Source organism: Lithobates pipiens, unplaced genomic scaffold, assembly GCF_037356315.1.
Source record: "Lithobates pipiens isolate NorthernLeopardFrog02 unplaced genomic scaffold, aLitPip1_a1.2 Scaffold_10, whole genome shotgun sequence".
Taxonomy (NCBI): domain Eukaryota; kingdom Metazoa; phylum Chordata; class Amphibia; order Anura; family Ranidae; genus Lithobates; species Lithobates pipiens.
In genome coordinates, this window is record NW_027507686.1 from 15,381,371 (window position 1) to 15,397,923 (window position 16,553).

A 16,553-nucleotide genomic window follows, 5' to 3' on the forward strand; every position below is an offset into this window, starting at 1 on the left:
GTCCGGCGAGAAGAACCCCGAAGACGGAAGACCCCCGGAGCTGTGCAATAAAGTATTTTATCTCGTGTGTTGTGTTTTTTTTTGTACTTTTATTTTACAGGTGAATGGGTAGGGGTACATTGTACCCCATACTCATTCACATAGGGTGGGGGGCCGCTATCCGGGGACCCCCTTATTAAAGGGGGCTCCCGGATTCCGATAAGCCCCCCGCCCGCAGACCCCGACAACCAACGGCCAGGGTTGTCGGGAAGAGGCCCTTGTCCTCATCAACATGGGGACAAGGTGCTTTGGGGTGGGGGGGCCGCGCGGCCCCCCCTTCCCCAAGGCACCCCCCATGTTGAGGGCACGTGGCCTGGTACGGCTCAGGAGGGGGGGCGCTCGTTCGCCCCCCTTTCCTGGCCGGCCAGGTAGCGTGCTTGGACAAGGGTCTGTTGTGGACTTGGGGGGGACCCCCACGCCGATTTTTATCGGCGTTGGGGTTCCCCTTTAAGTCCATACCAGGCGGCGGGGCCAGCGACGTCTCCTTCGCGGGCCCCGCCTACCTGGAGACCCGCTCGAAATGAGCGAACTTTTCTCCGGGCGGGAAAAGTCCGCTAATTTCAAAAGTACGGCGGACTGGCATACACACGGCCAGATTGTCCGCCGAAATGCGAGTACGACGGACAGAATTTCGAAAAATCCGAAATTCTTAGTACGCCGGACTGCACGCTGAAAAAGTCCGCTGAAGCCCACACACGAGCGGACTGTCCGCTGAAATGTGTTTCGACGGACTAAGTAGGCCATACAGTCCGCCCGTGTGTACGCAGTATTAGGCACACAGGTAGTTTGGATTGTAGAGACCACTTTTATCCTAAAGAGGACCACTCACCATTGCTAAAAAAATACCGGGGTTATGGCTGCTGCCATAAAAATGGTATTTGGCGTCAAAAGTACCGACGTACAACTATGGAGGTTTGCGGCAAGTGGTTAAGCTTGCCCATTTTTTTTTTTAGGATTCCAACTTCAGTGACAACATGTTCACTTACTGCCTAATATATCCCACTGACAGATGCCATAGTAAGGAGATAATCAATGTTATTCACTTTACCCTTCCATGGTGAATGTTATGGCTGATCAGTGTAAAGATTCACATATAACTCGGCTGTCTACGCGTCTACGTCTCTGATGTGTCATAAGATTCATATAAAGGTAATCTGAGCCTATGCATTTTATCATTATCAGTTATAAATCCAATTTGAATTTCCCAGGCTTGTGACAGACTTATTCTGTACCTTTCTAAATACACCAGGGAGTAAGGGGAGAACAAACCCCGGATAAATTAAATCAGGAGGACTGGCTCGCCAAACATTGATTTTATAATTTTTTTTCCCCCTTTTCTGCGTTAGAGAAGGAGCGGCTTACAAGAACTTCATCATGTGCAGCAATAAAGCGGAGGCTGCACTTAATAACGCGCACAATCTATCAGCACGGGTGACCTCAGCTATGTTCCCGTCATACTTGTCAAGGTTCAGATTAAAACAAGAAAGAGCTGGCATCGGCTCCGGAATTGTTTCTTATAAGTCATTCGGCTTCATAACAACTTGAGGGCAGCAATAAAGAAAGAAAAACCCATTTTTATAGCGGCAAACGTAGAGTGGCGAGGCGAGAAAGCCTCCGCAAATCCTCTGACACTTTCACCCTACTGAGAAAACACCTCAGGCCCCGCGCGAACCTCCCCGCTCATGTGTGTTGGCGCTTTCAAAAGCGTGATTTGTTTTTATATTTCTGCAGAACTCTTAAAAGCAATAAAGAAACATTATTTCTGTTAAAGCAGCCCTCTTTTACGAAAATTCACATGCAGATCTCTGTGTGCTGATGTGAATGAATGAATGAATGAATGAATGAATGAATGAATGATTTGTATAGCGCACAATGCGAACTGAATCGCCTCAAGGCGCTGTGAAGAGCTTTGTTGTCCAGCTTCTAGAAGAGGAAGGTCTTGAGTTTTTTCCTGAAGACCTGGTGGTTTTCTTCCAAGCGGATGTTGGTTGGTAGAGCGTTTCCATAGCCTTGGTCCTTGGACAGCGAATCTCCGTTCCCCCTTTGATTTGTACCGAGAATTTGGGAACGAGGAGGAGGTTTTGGTTAGATGATCGAAGACTGCGGTTGGGAGTGTAGTGTTTTATTTTCTTGAGTAGGTATTGAGGAGCGTCTCCATGCACGCATTTGTGGGTTAGGCAGAGGGTCTTGAATGTGATACGATTCTTTACAGTTAGCCATTGTAGGCTCCTCAGGGAAGGGGAGATTGATTCCCAGGGTTTTTTTTTCCTGTTATCAGCCTTGCCGCCATGTTTTGGATGTGAAACCATCGACAACTTTTTTGATATTTGTACTCATCGTAAAATCCTTATTTTTTTTTTCCTGAGTTCATTGAAGGACACAGTGCAGTCTTTGATCTTTGACTGCTGGGTTATGGCGCCACCATAATGAGTAGAAACACAATATTCCCCACGCACACGTTTCTGAAAATGGCTGTTAAACCACTTCCCACCCGGCCAATGTACATATACGGCCGGGTGGGAGCTCTCTACTTCTGAGAGGACGTTCAGGAACGTCCTCTCAGAAGGAGGGGGATTGCGCGCATGCGTGCCCGCGCAGCGGCGCAATCCCGATGTGCTCGTGTCACCCGGACACGGCACATCTCGGATCGGCAGGAGGGCTCTGTGATTGGCCTCCTGATCACATGACGGCCGTGTCCAATCACGGCCGTCATGTGATGTAAACAAACAGCCGGTTGCTAGGCAATCGGCTCCTCCTCTCCTCACACAGAAGTCATCGCAGAGGAGAGGAGAGCAGATCGCTGCAGCCGGCTGGTGATCAGAGAGTATGAGCTGTTTTTACAGCTTTTTAAAAATTTGTAAATCAGTACTGCTTGGACCTTGAAGAAGGGGACATACCCCGAAAGCTTGTCCTGAAAAATTGTATGTTAGTGCAAATAAAAAAAGTATCACGGACAGTACTCAATTTTCTCTGTCACAATTGCACTAATAAGGCTACAATCACATTAAGTACAGCTTTTTACTAACTGATCACTAGTCTAGTGTAAACACACATCACCACACAGTGTAAACACACATGTCACCAAAACACACATGTCCCCAAATAATAAAAAGACATGTTCCCAAATAAAAAAACACATGTCCCCCACATATGTCCCACTAAAATCACATGTTCCAATGATTATCTGCACACATATGTACGTGATCACCTGCACACATATGTACATGATCATTTGCGTACATATGTCCGTGATCACACAAAACCAATTATTATACACTTAACGGAATTTTTTTTACCAAAAACATGTAGCAGAATACATTTTGGCTTAAATTTATGACAAAATTAGATTTTATTGGATTTCTTTTAAAATAGAAAAAAGAAAATATTGTTTTCTTTTCCAAATTTCCGCTTTTTTTGCGTTTATATCGCAAAAAATAAAAAACGGAGTTGTGAATAAATACCACCAAAAAAAAAGCTCTATTTGTGCGAACAAAATGATAAAAATTTCATTTGGGTACAGTGTAGCATGACCGCGCAATTGTCATTGAAAATGCGAGAGCGATGAAAGCTGAAAATTGGGCTGGGAAGGAAGGGGGCGAAAGTGCCCTGTATTGTAGTGGTTAATGAACACAGGCTGGAAACCATAGACCATCAGAGTGAATAAATGTCATCACAGCAAAGACTCCTCAAAAGGGTCCAAAGCTTTATTTTCGTGGTCACAGTCAAAATACAGCAAGATTTCAGAGGCACGCAGGGCCCCCTTCGTCGAGCAAGTGCTACTTGCCTGAGGAAGGGGCCTTGCGTGGCTCCAAAACCTTGCCGTATGTGAACATGAAAATAAAGCTTTGGACCCTTTTTAGGAATCCTTGGTGTGCTGATGACATTTTTCACCTTCAGGAGTAGGACACTAACACCCTATCTGCATAAGGCCACTCAGTGTTTTCCATACTGTCCAGGTGTAAGGACCTAAGTTTCCTACTGGGAAACTTTGTTTCCTTTTTTTTTCAGGGAAACCCTTTTTGTTTTTTCCTTTGAGTATCTAGACCTTCTATCAACAGCTGAGCCGGGCAACAGGCATAACCAGCCTTTCTCAAACTTCAACACAGAGGAATAATAATTTTCGGGTCTTGAGGAAACCCTTCTAAAAAATGTGATTTTTGTACTCACCGTAAAGTCCATTTCCTGACCCTGCGCCTCCTTAATCTTGACCATTGGGTTATAGCGCCTCTACAGGAGTAGGACTAGGCAGAACAAAAAAAAAAACACCTGACTACGCCCATGGGCTCTCCTCTGTCAGTATATAACCCCCTTTCTGCTTTAGGTATTCAGTTTAGTAGCAAGAATAATAATAATAGAAGTATCAAAAACTCCATAGATGGGTGGGTGCTGTGTCCGTCAATGAACTCAGAGGAATGGATTTTACGGTGAGAACAAAAATCCCATTTTCTTTTTCGTTCATCGACAGACAAAGCGCCTCCTTAATCTTGACCATTGGGACGTCCAAAAGCAGTGGCAAAAAAATGAGGGGTGGGCAAAATAACCCGAGGCTAACCACAAGAGCCCTAACCAGGACCCAGGAGCCTCAACTGGGTCCATAGATGTGTGCAGCCTATTGCATTAGGGTGGGCATCCCCAAAGCTCAAACACACGTGACTTTCTCTGCAGCCTCTGCGGCACTGGACAGTGAATGAATGGGAAGTGCCCTGTGCCGAGAAGCATCCTGTTCATTCACAAACTGAAGAAAAGGAAACAGTTTCCTATGCTTCAGTTATGATTAACTACTTGAGATCCGCGCTATAGCCAAATGACGGCTACAGCGCGGATCTCCTTTTCCGGGACGACGTCAATAGACGTCGTCCCGTGCACGAGCGCCCTGCGCGCCCCCTGAGGGGCGCGCGCGGCGCGCTCTGTGATCGGCGAGTCTACGAGACTCGCCTGATCACCGATCCGTGCAAGGGGTCGATCCCGACCCCTTATCACGTGATCAGCTGTCAGCCAATGACAGCTGATCATGTGATATAACGGAGACGGTAATCGCCTATTATTCCTCCTCGCGCTGACAGCGCAAGGAGAAAAAAAAAAGCCGATCGCCGGTGGCCGTGATCGGGACATCAGTCCCGATCATGGCCAGCCCTGTTAGTGCCAACCTGCCCCCTGCCAGTGCCCACCTGCCCCCTGCCAGTGCCACAATAGAAAAAATAAAGGGCCCCACGTCAGTGCCACCCAGCAGTGCCCACAGTGCCACCCAGCAGTGCCCACAGTGCCACCCAGCAGTGCCCACAATCTGCCTCAACATAGGTGCTGCACCCCAGTGCCACATATCTGTGCCCATCAGTGTCATCTACCAGTGCCCAGCAGTGCCGCCCATCAGTGCCCAGCAGTGCCACCTATCAGAGCCACCTATCAGTGCCACCTATCAGTGCCCATCAGTCCCATCTACCAGTGGTACCTATCAGTGCCCATCCGTGCCACCCATCCATGCCACCTTATCTGTGCCCATCTTTGCCCATCAGTGCCGCCTTATCTGTGCCCATCGGTGCCACCTTATCTGTGCCTATTAGTGCCGCCTTAACTATGCCTATCAGTGCCCACCAGTGCAGCCCATCAGTGCCCACCAATGCAGCCCATCAGTGCCCACCAATGCAGCCCATCAGTGCCCACCAGTGCAGCCTATCTGTCCTGCCTCATCAGCGCACTTCAATGAAGGAGAAAAATGACCCGTTTGCAAAATTTTATAACAAACTATTAAAACATGATTTTTTTTTTTTTTTTTCTTTTTTTGTTTGTTTAGCAAAAAATAAAACTCCGAGCTGTAACTAAATACCACCAAAAGAAAGCTCTATTTGTGGGAAAAAAATGATAAAAATTTCATTTGGGTACAGTGTTGTATGCCCGCACAATTGTCATTCAAAGTGCATCAGCGCTGAAAGCTGAAAATTGGTCTGGGACTGAGGGGGGTTTAAGTGCCCAGTAAGCAAGTGGTTAAACACAACGAGCGAGTGTGTTCACTGTGTTCATTTAAAAAAGGAAGGGGCCAGTAAATGACTTGTTGACTAGCCCCTTCCACCGCAACAGCCAAGGGGATAAGAGAGAAGAGGAGGGAAGCCAGCAGTACTGCGGGGGGGGGGGGGGAGGCAACACAAGGGGAAGCGGAACCGGCATCACACAGAGAATATTTGCTTAGAATAAAAAGATCACGATTTTCTCACGTTAAAAACGTTCACATTATACAAAACAAATTGGGCTAACTTTACTGGTTATTTATTTTTTTTATTCATTAAAGTAATTATTTCCAAAAAATTGCATTTGAAAGACTGCTGCGCAAATACAGTGTGACATAAAATATTGAAACAACCACCGTTTTATTCTCTAGGGTCTCTACTAAATTATATATATACATATATATATATATATATATATATAATATATATATATATATATATACACACACACACACACACACACAGTATATATATAATGTTTGGGGGTTCTAAGTAATTTTCTAGCAAAAAAAAAAAAAAAAAAGTTTCAACTTGAAACCAACAAATGTCAGAAAAAGGTTTTGTGTTTAAGTGGTTAAACATTGTTAAATTTACACACAAAGTCCATTCCTTTGACAAATTGTTACAATGTTTATACTTAAGTTCCACTGATAAATAATGCTGTGATTCTTGGCAGACTACCCGTTTTTTTTTTTTCTTCCTTTCTTTTGAGGGCTGTGGTTTCAGAAGAGCAGAGAGAATTCTCTGCATAGAAGGAATCGGAAAATACTTTTGTCAAGATCGCAATGGGGGGAGGGAAATTGCGATTAACGATTCTTGACGATTAATCGTGAAGCTCTAATCCATAGATATCAATAGCTGATATTACTGACAAATATTTTATCCCTTTGCGGGCACTTATTAATGTTTTTTTATATAATGTTTTTATTATGTCACTTTTAGCTTTTAATTGCATTATTTACTGCATTATTCCCCTTCATAAGCTTTTATTGCCGTGCAGCACAATTATAAAGCCCCATACACACTATCAGATTTTCTGCGGATTTTTTCCTTCAGGATTACCAAAACCATGTAGTGCAAGGGCCGGCCTGATTGCATGCAAATTGAAACTCCTAAGGTTTGACCACATAATATATGGTTTTGGTAAATCTGAAGGAAAAACGCAGCAGAAAAACTGATAGTGTGTATGGGGCTTTAGGTATTCAGCCAGCTGTCATTTTTCTACGGATGGAGCATTTCAATTTCGCCCCTTCCTTTCCCCTGTACACATGAGAAAAGAGGGCGCATGCGCCATACGGACTTCGCGCATGCTCTGAAATGCGTCGTGTTTCCCCTGACCTCGGTGACGTCACACGCTGTTTCACGAGCCGATCGTTACCATCTCCTCCATAGGACACAGTAGGACACATCCGTGAGACTTCTATCTCCCATGAACACATCTGTATTTACTTATATGTAAGTGTTGAATACTTTATTGCATTACACATTAAACATTGCACTCAGAGGCGCTTTTCTGTTTTTTCTTTTGTTTTTTATGCAAGGAATGAACTCTTAACATACCAAAGTCAGCAAAGACGGACTGTCCGACCCTCTTCACATCTTTAGGCTTTGTAATGAGGGTCGTGACCCCCGAGAAATTGCCTGCCTGTAATAAGGAAACAAAGGATTCATTAGGAAGGAGAATTCTGAGAATGGACAAGCCTATCACACGGAATGTTCTATCAGTTTTTAGTGAGCGAGTGAAAAATGAGCCGTGTCCAGGAACCAAGAACACATTCTGCGGTCAACAGTCTACAAAATGCGTTTATCCTTTTGTAAGGGAACATTGTTTTATGAAAGAGACCGACAAACTGAGCCACACTCAGATCGCCTTCTTCATCACATATTATAGCTGTGAGTACATCATAAACATTGCTGTAATATCGCTATCCTTGTACTGGAGACAACCAGTCACCGGCATTTCTAATAACCTCAATCTCTACTCTTACATTGTTAGCCTTTATCTCACAGGGGTTACTTGATTTTAGCTGAGCTGCTAAAACACTGCTGGAAAGGGGGAGTAGGGTGAGCTGATCTTCTGATTCATTATTGGGGGGGGGAGCTGAGCTGCTGAGTCACTGTTGGAATAGGGGAGTAGGGTGAGCTGATCTGCTGATTCATTACTTGGAGGGGGGAGCTGCGCTGCTGTGTCACTGTTGGAATAGGGGAGTAGGGTGAGCTGATCTGCTGATTCATTACTTGGAGGGGGGAGCTGCGCTGCTGTGTCACTGTTGGAATAGGGGAATAGGGTGAGCCGACCTGCTGATTCATTACTGGGAGGGGGAGCTGAGCTGCTGAGACACAGCTGGAAGAGGGGTCAGGGTGAGCCAACCTGCTGATTCATTACTAGGAGGGGGAGCCGATTGCTGAGTGACTGGTGGAAGAGAAAAGCAGGGTGAGATAATCTCCTGTTTTTTTTACTGGGAGGCGGACCTGAGCTGAGCTGCTGAGTTATTGCTGGAAGAGGGGAGCAGGGTGAACTGATCTGCTGATTCACTGCTGGGAGAGGGGAGCTGAGCTGCTACATCATTGCTGGAATAGGGGAGTAGGGTGAGCTAATCTCCTGATCTATTACTGGGAGGGGGAGCCGAGTTGCTGAGTGACTGGTGGAAGAGAAGAGCAGGGTGAGATAATCTCCTGTTTTTTTACTGGGAGGCGGACCTGAGCTGAGCTGAGCTGCTGAGTTATTGCTGGAATAGGGGAGCAGGGTGAATTTATCTGCTGATTCACTGCTGGGAGAGGGGAGCTGAGCTGCTACATCATTGCTGGAATAGGGGAGTAGGGACAGCTAATCTGAATTATTACTGGGAGGGGGAGCTGAGCTGCAAGTCACTGCTGGAAGAAGGGGGGGGGGTGGGAGCAGGGTGAACCGACCTGCTGATTCATTACTAGGAGGGGGAGTCGAGTTGCTGAGTGACTGCTGGAAGAGAAGAGCAGGGTGAGATAATCTCCTGATTTATTACTGGGAGGCGGAGCTGAGCTGCTGAGTTATTGCTGGAAGAGGGGAGCAGGGTGAAGTGATCTGCTGATTCACTGCTGGGAGAGGGGAGCTGAGCTGCTACATCATTGCTGGAATAGGGGAGTAGGGTGAGCTGATCTCCTGATCTATTACTGGGAGGGGGAGCCGAGTTGCTGAGTGACTGGTGGAAGAGAAGAGCAGGGTGAGATAATCTCCTGTTTTTTTACTGGGAGGCGGACCTGAGCTGAGCTGAGCTGCTGAGTTATTGCTGGAATAGGGGAGCAGGGTGAATTTATCTGCTGATTCACTGCTGGGAGAGGGGAGCTGAGCTGCTACATCATTGCTGGAATAGGGGAGTAGGGACAGCTAATCTGAATTATTACTGGGAGGGGGAGCTGAGCTGCAAGTCACTGCTGGAAGAAGGGGGGGGGTGGGAACAGGGTGAACCGACCTGCTGATTCATTACTAGGAGGGGGAGTCGAGTTGCTGAGTGACTGCTGGAAGAGAAGAGCAGGGTGAGATAATCTCCTGATTTATTACTGGGAGGCGGAGCTGAGCTGCTGAGTTATTGCTGGAAGAGGGGAGCAGGGTGAAGTGATCTGCTGATTCACTGCTGGGAGAGGGGAGCTGAGCTGCTACATCATTGCTGGAATAGGGGAGTAGGGTGAGCTGATCTCCTGATCTATTACTGGGAGGGGGAGCCGAGTTGCTGAGTGACTGGTGGAAGAGAAGAGCAGGGTGAGATAATCTCCTGTTTTTTTACTGGGAGGCGGACCTGAGCTGAGCTGAGCTGCTGAGTTATTGCTGGAAGAGGGGAGCAGGGTGAACTTATCTGCTGATTCACTGCTGCTACATCATTGCTGGAATAGGGGAGTAGGGAGAGCTAATCTGAATTATTACTGGGAGGGAGAGCTGAGCTGCACTGCAAGTCACTGCTGGAAGATGGGGGGGGGGGGGTGGGAACAGGGTGAACCGACCTGCTGATTCATTACTAGGAGGGGGAGTCGAGTTGCTGAGTGGCTGCTGGAAGAGAAGAGCAGGGTGAGATAATCTCCTGATTTATTACTGGGAGGCGGAGCTGAGCTGCTGAGTTAGGGGAGCAGGGTGAACCGATCTGCTGATTCACTACTGGGAGAGGGGAGCTGAACTGCTACATCATTGCTGGAATAGGGGAGTAGGGTGAGCTAATCTGATCTATTACTGGGAGGTGGAGCTAAACTGCTGAGTCACTGTTGGAATAGGGGAGTAGGGTGAGCTGGTCTGCTGATTCATTATTGGGAGGGGGGAGCTGCGCTGCTGAGTCACTGTTGGAATAGGGGAGTAGGGTGAGCTGATCTGCCAATTCATTATAGGGAGGGGGGAGCTGCGCTGCTGAGTCACTGTTGGAGTAGGGGAGTAGGGTGAGCTGATCTGCGGTGCGGATTCATTATCGGGAGGGGGAGCTGAGCTGTGGAATAGACTCCCTCCAGAGGTAGTTCTGACCATCTCTTTAAAAAGGGCCTGGATTCTTTCCTAAATATACATAATATAACTAAGTACTGACATTTATAGGTAAAGTAGATCCAGGGAAAATCCGACTGCCTCTGGATCAACTGTGGGTGAAGGATTGTGTATATGGGATTGTATGATTTATTTTTTGTTGGTTAAACTAGATGGACTTGTGTCTTTTTCAACCTAACTATGTACCTATATATGTAACTATATCATCAAAAATGAGATGCCCCTAGTCTTACTTGTAGCTTAGCACAGACTTCAGGGAAAAATCAGCGAGCCAATCACACAAGCAGAAAAATACAATTCTGGAGGGTGCTCTATATACCATCTGTATACAGAACACCTCCAGGCAGCCATATTGTATTTTACAGAAAATCACAGAGGCTGCAGATTGAAAAGGAAAGGTCATTTTTAATAACATTCAATTACAATATGACTCATGCAGCAAATAATTATGCTTTTACTTTAACTGCTTGCGGACTGCCCACCGTACATAATCTGCACGCTGGGGGTAAGGGGTGTCCAGGCTGTGCTCCGATTCGCTGCAGCACAAGCCAATCAGTGCCTGCTGGATGCTGATTGGTCGCTGGCACCCACTGGTCAGCTCCAGTAATTACTGAAGAGAGCCCTGTACACCTGTAAACAAACACTGGGTTCTCTTCTGACAGCAGCAATGTGCCGTTTTTTTTTTCTCCCTGCAAAGCATTAACACGTTAGGTGCACATTTAACCCCTTGATCGTCCTTAGATATTGTACACCTTCCCAGCCAGTGTCATTAGTACAGTGACCGCGTCTGCCGCAATATTGCAGTCCCATTATAAGTCGCTGATCACCGCCATTACTGGTATAAGAAAAATAGATTATAAAAAAAAGTATATATCCCAGGTTTGTAGACGCTATAACTTCTGCGCAAACCAATCAATATACGCTTATTGGGATTTTTTTTTTTACCAAAAGCATGTAGAAGAATACATATTGGCCTAACTTTTTGAAGAAATTAGATTTTTTTAATTTTTTTTTATTGTATATGTTTTAGAACGGAAAAAAAAACAAAAAATAAAAAAAACGCAGAGTAGATCAAATACCACCAAAAGAAAGCTCTATTTGTTGGGGGAACTAAAAGGACATTCATTTAATTTGGGCACAGCGTTGCATGCCCGAGGAATTACCAGTTAAAGTAGTGCAGTGCTAAATCGCAAAAAATGTCAGGTCATTAAAGTGTTACTAAACCCAGGAGCCTGCAGTCACTATATCTGATCTCCCTCAGTACACTGAACGTGGAGATGCAATTATTTTCTTAAATATAAACTGCTAAATACCTTTTTTCATCAGCAGTATATAGCAGTCTTGTGACTTCTATCAGTGTCTGGTTAAAGCATGTAGGAGGTGTATTCATTCTACTCTGACTGTCCTATGAGGCTGCGGGACCCCTGACCCTCTGTCTTGACAGTGATGATTGGCCCTGTGCTAATCACATGCACTCTTACCCAGGGAAAAAAAAAAAACCTCTAGTAATACACAACAAACTGAGCACATGCAGAGTGCCCCTCAAGGCTCTTTACTATCAGGAGATTGATTGGGGACTGTGGAAGAAGGGGAGGATCAGAGAAGACAGGACCAAACAGCCTTTTTACAAAATGCACAGGACTAACCCCTTAGGCTCCACAGTGAGTATAACAAGCATGCTTTACTGCATATACAGACTGGTTTTACTGTTGTGGGTGTATCTTCCAGAGCTGAAGTGGTTAATGCTCTTTCTTTTTGCAATTTTTTCCCCATGTCAGTGGAGTTTCCCTTTAACTCATGAGAAATATACTGAGCTTGTATTGCTGACAACCTTCAGAAAATACCGGCTGCCTGATTGCAACATCCAGATGTTAGTATTACTCATGAAAAGGTACGTGCCTTGAAAAAGTATTCACACCCCTTGACATTTTCCATATTTTGTGACTATACAACCAAAATTGTAAATGTATTTTATTGGGATGTTATGTGATAGACCAACACAAAGTGGCACATAATTGTGAAGTGGAAGGGAAATGATAAATGGTTTTCAATTTTTTTTTTACAAATAAATATGTGAAAAGTGTGGGAGGTACATTTGTATGGCGCCCCCCGGAGTCAATACTTTGTAGAACCGCCTTTCACTGCAATTACAGCTGAAAGTCTTTTTGGGGATGTCTCTACCAGCTTTGCACATCTAGAGAGGGACATTTCTGCCCATTCTTCTTTGCAAAATATCTCAAGCTCTGTTAGATTGGATGGAGAGCGTCTGTGAACAGCAATTTTCAAGTCTTGCCACAGATTCTCAAGTGGATTTAGGTCTGGACTGTAACTGGGCCATTCTAACACATGAATATGCCTTGATCGAAACCATTCCATTGTAGCTCTGGCTGGATGTTTCGGGTCGTTGTCCTGCTGGAAGGTGAACCTCCGCCCCGGTCTCAAGTCTTTTGCAGACTCTAATGCCCTGTACACACGGTCGGACTTTCCGACGGAAAATGTGTGATCGGATCGTGTTATCGTAAAATCCGATCGTGTATGTGGGCTCCATAGGACTTTTTCCCTCAGAATTTCCGATACACAAAGTTTGATTGCTGGATCTAAAATTTTCCAACAACAAAATCTGATAGTTTAAATTTTGATCGTGTGTAGACAATTCCGAAGGACAGAGTGCCATGCATGCTCAGAATAAATTACGAGATGAAAGCTACTGGCCCCTTTATAGTCCAGTCGTACGTGTTTGACGTCACAGACCAATCAGATTTTCCGACAACTTTGTGCGACTGTGTATGCAAGACAAGTTTGGGACAAAATCCGTCGGAAAAAAACGACGGATTTTGCTGTCGGAATGTCTGACCATGTATACAGGGCATAACAGGTTTCCTTCTAAGATTGTCCTGTATTTGGCTCCATCCATCTTCTCATCAACTCTGGCCAGCTTCCCTGTCCCTGCTGAGTAAAAGCATCTCCACCACATGATGCTGCCACCACCATGTTTCACGGTGGGGATGGTGTGTTCAGGGTGATGTGCAGTGTTAGTTTTCCGCCACACATAGAGTTTTGATTTTAGGCCAAAAAGTTCAACTTTGGTCTCATCTGACCAGATCACCTTCTTCCACATGTTTGCTGTGTCCCCCACATGGCTTATCACAAACTGCAAACAGGACTTCTTATGACTTTCTTTCAACAATGTCTTTCGTCTTGTCACTTTTGTGGAGATTTGTGGAGAGCACGACTAATAGTTGTCCTGTGGACAGATTCTCCCACTTGAGCTGTGGATCTCTTCAGCTCCTCCAGAGTTACCATGGACCTCTTGGCTCTTCTCTGATGTATGCTCTCCTTGCCCGGCCTGTCAGTTTAGGTGGATGGCCATGTCTTGGTAGGTTTGCAGTTGTGCCATACTCTTTCCATTTTCCGATGATGGATTGAACAGTGTTCCATGAGATGGTCAAAGTTTAGGACATTGTGTTTTTATAACCTAACCCTGATTTAAACTTCTCCACAATTTTATCCCTGACTTGTCTGGTGTGTTCCTTGGCCTTCATGATGCTGTCTGTTCACTAAGGTTCTCTAACAAACCTCTGAGGGCTTCACAAAACAGCTGTATTTATACTGAGATTAAGTTACACACAGGTGGACTCCATTTACTATTTAGGTGACTTCTGAAGGCAATTGGTTCCACTAGATTTTAGTTATGGGTATCAGAGTAAAGGGGGCTGAATACAAATGCCCCCACGCACTTTCCACATATTTATTTGTAAAGAATGTTGAAAACCATTTATCATTTTCCTTCCACTTCACAATTATGTGCCACTTTGTGTTGGTCTATCACATAAAATCCCAATAAAATACATTTACGTTTTTGGTTGTAACATGATAAAATGTGGAAAATTTCAAAGGGTATGAATACTTTTTTTTCAAGGCACTGTATGTTGAACTCGGTTCCTTCCAGTAAAACAGACATACTCTAGTCCAGGGCTGTAGAAGTCTTCAAAGTTTTCTTTCTGGTAGTTCCTCAAGTTCCAGCATGTCCTTGCAGGTTGGCCATCCTGACCTCTCCTTGAGTGACGTTGCGTGTCCATAGCTCTTGGTGATGTGGCCTCCTTGAACCCGGATCAGAAGATAAAAGGACACGGCCGAATTTTCGATTGGGTATGAATACTTTTTCAAAGCAGTGTATGCAGATCAGCAGTTCTGACTTTTTTCATTGAATGCCTTCTCCCCTGGTCAGTCGCTCATAGTACATAGAGTCGTAGTTCCTCAAGTTCCAATATGTCCTCGCAGGTTGGCCATCCTGACCTCTCGTTGAGAGACGTTGTGTGTCCATAGCTCTTGGCGATATGGCCTCCCGGAGCAGAAAATAAAAGGATGCGGCTGAATTTTCGAGGGGGTATGAATACTTTTTCAAGGCACTGCATGCAGATCAGCAGTTCTGACTTCTTTCATTGAATGCTTTGTCCCTCGGTCAGTCGCTCCTAGTGCATAGAGTCGTAGTTCCTCAAGTTCCAGTATGTCCTCGCAGGTCGGCCATCCTGACCTCTCTTTGAGAGACGTTCTGTGTCCATAGCTCTTGGCGATATGGCCTCCCGGAGCAGAAGATAAAAGGATGCGGCCGAATTTTCAAGGGGGTATGAATACTTTTTCAAGGCACTGTACGCAGATGAGCAGTTCTGACTTCTTTCATTGAATGCTTTGTCCCCTGGTCAGTCGCTCATAGTATATAGAGTCATAGTTCCTCAAAGTTCCAGTATGTCCTCGCAGGTTGGCCATCCTGACCTCTCGTTGATAGACGTTGTGTGTCCATAACTCTTGGTGATGTGGCCTCCTTGAACCCGGAGGAGAAGATAAAAGGACGTGGCCGAATTTTCGAGGGGGTATGAATACTATTTCAAGGCACTGTATGCAGATCAGCAGTTCTGACTTCTTTCATTGAATGCTTTGTCCCCCGGTCAGTCGCTCATAGTATATAGTCATAGTTCCTCAAGTTCCAGTATGTCCTTGCAGGTCGGCCAACCTGACTTCTCCTTGAGCGACGTTGCGTGTCCATACTTCTTGGTGATGTGGCCTCCTTGAACCCGGATCAGAGGATAAAAGGACACGGCCAAATTTTCAAGGGGGTATGAATACTTTTTCAAGGAACTGTACGCAGATGAGCAGTTCTGACTTCTTTCATTGAATGCTTTGTCCCCCGGTCATATCACCAAGAGCTATGGACATAAAACGTCTCTCAACGAGAGGTCAGGATGGCCAACCTGCGAGGACATACTAGAACTTGAGGTCCTCGCAGGTTGGCCTTCCTGACCTCTCGTTGATAGACGTTGTGTGTCCATAGCTCTTGGTGATATGGCCTCCTTGAACACGGAGGAGAAGATAAAAGGACACGGCTGAATTTTCGAGGGGGGGGGGTATGAATACTAATTCAAGGCACTGTATGCAGATCAGAAGTTCTGACGTCTTTCTTTGAATGCTTTGTCTCCTGGTCAGTCGCTCATAATATATAGAGTCGTAGTTCCTCAAGTTCCAGTATGTCCTGGCAGGTTGGCCATCCTGACCTCTCGTTGATGGACGTTGTGTGTCCATAGCTCTTGGTGATATGGCCTCTTTGAACCCGGAGGAGAAGATAAAAGGACACGGCTGAATTTTCGAGGGGGGGGGGGGGGTATGAATACTAATTCAAGGCACTGTATGCAGATCAGAAGTTCTGACTTCCTTCGTTGAATGCTTTGTCCCCCGGTCAGTCGCTCATAATATATAGAGGGCTATGGTCAGAGTACAGCAGGCAACCAGAGAAGGTCAGGATTGACATCCCTCCATATTTCTCTCCAGACAGATTTCCTTTAAACAAACACTTTAATACACTCCATTTCCAGTTTTTCGTATCGATAGCCTCCTTTTACCGCCATGCCTCCTAGGGCTCTTTGGCAAGAAAAACATCTCTTTGATGGAGAGATTAAGCTGTCTAGCAGCAATAAAAGGGTTATATAATCAGGCTCACTTGAGTTTTACACATCTCAATG

General features: G+C 45.5%; 1 protein-coding gene across 1 annotated transcript in view; it reads right to left on the minus strand.

Moving 5' to 3' along the window:
* Nucleotides 1–16,553, minus strand: part of ITFG1 (integrin alpha FG-GAP repeat containing 1) — a 349,655-nt gene that overhangs the window by 227,061 nt on the left and 106,041 nt on the right. The window contains exon 8 of the mRNA XM_077451682.1: nt 7,602–7,686. Within this exon, the coding sequence (XP_077307808.1) occupies nt 7,602–7,686 (85 nt within the window). The remainder of the gene's footprint in view (nt 1–7,601; nt 7,687–16,553) is intronic.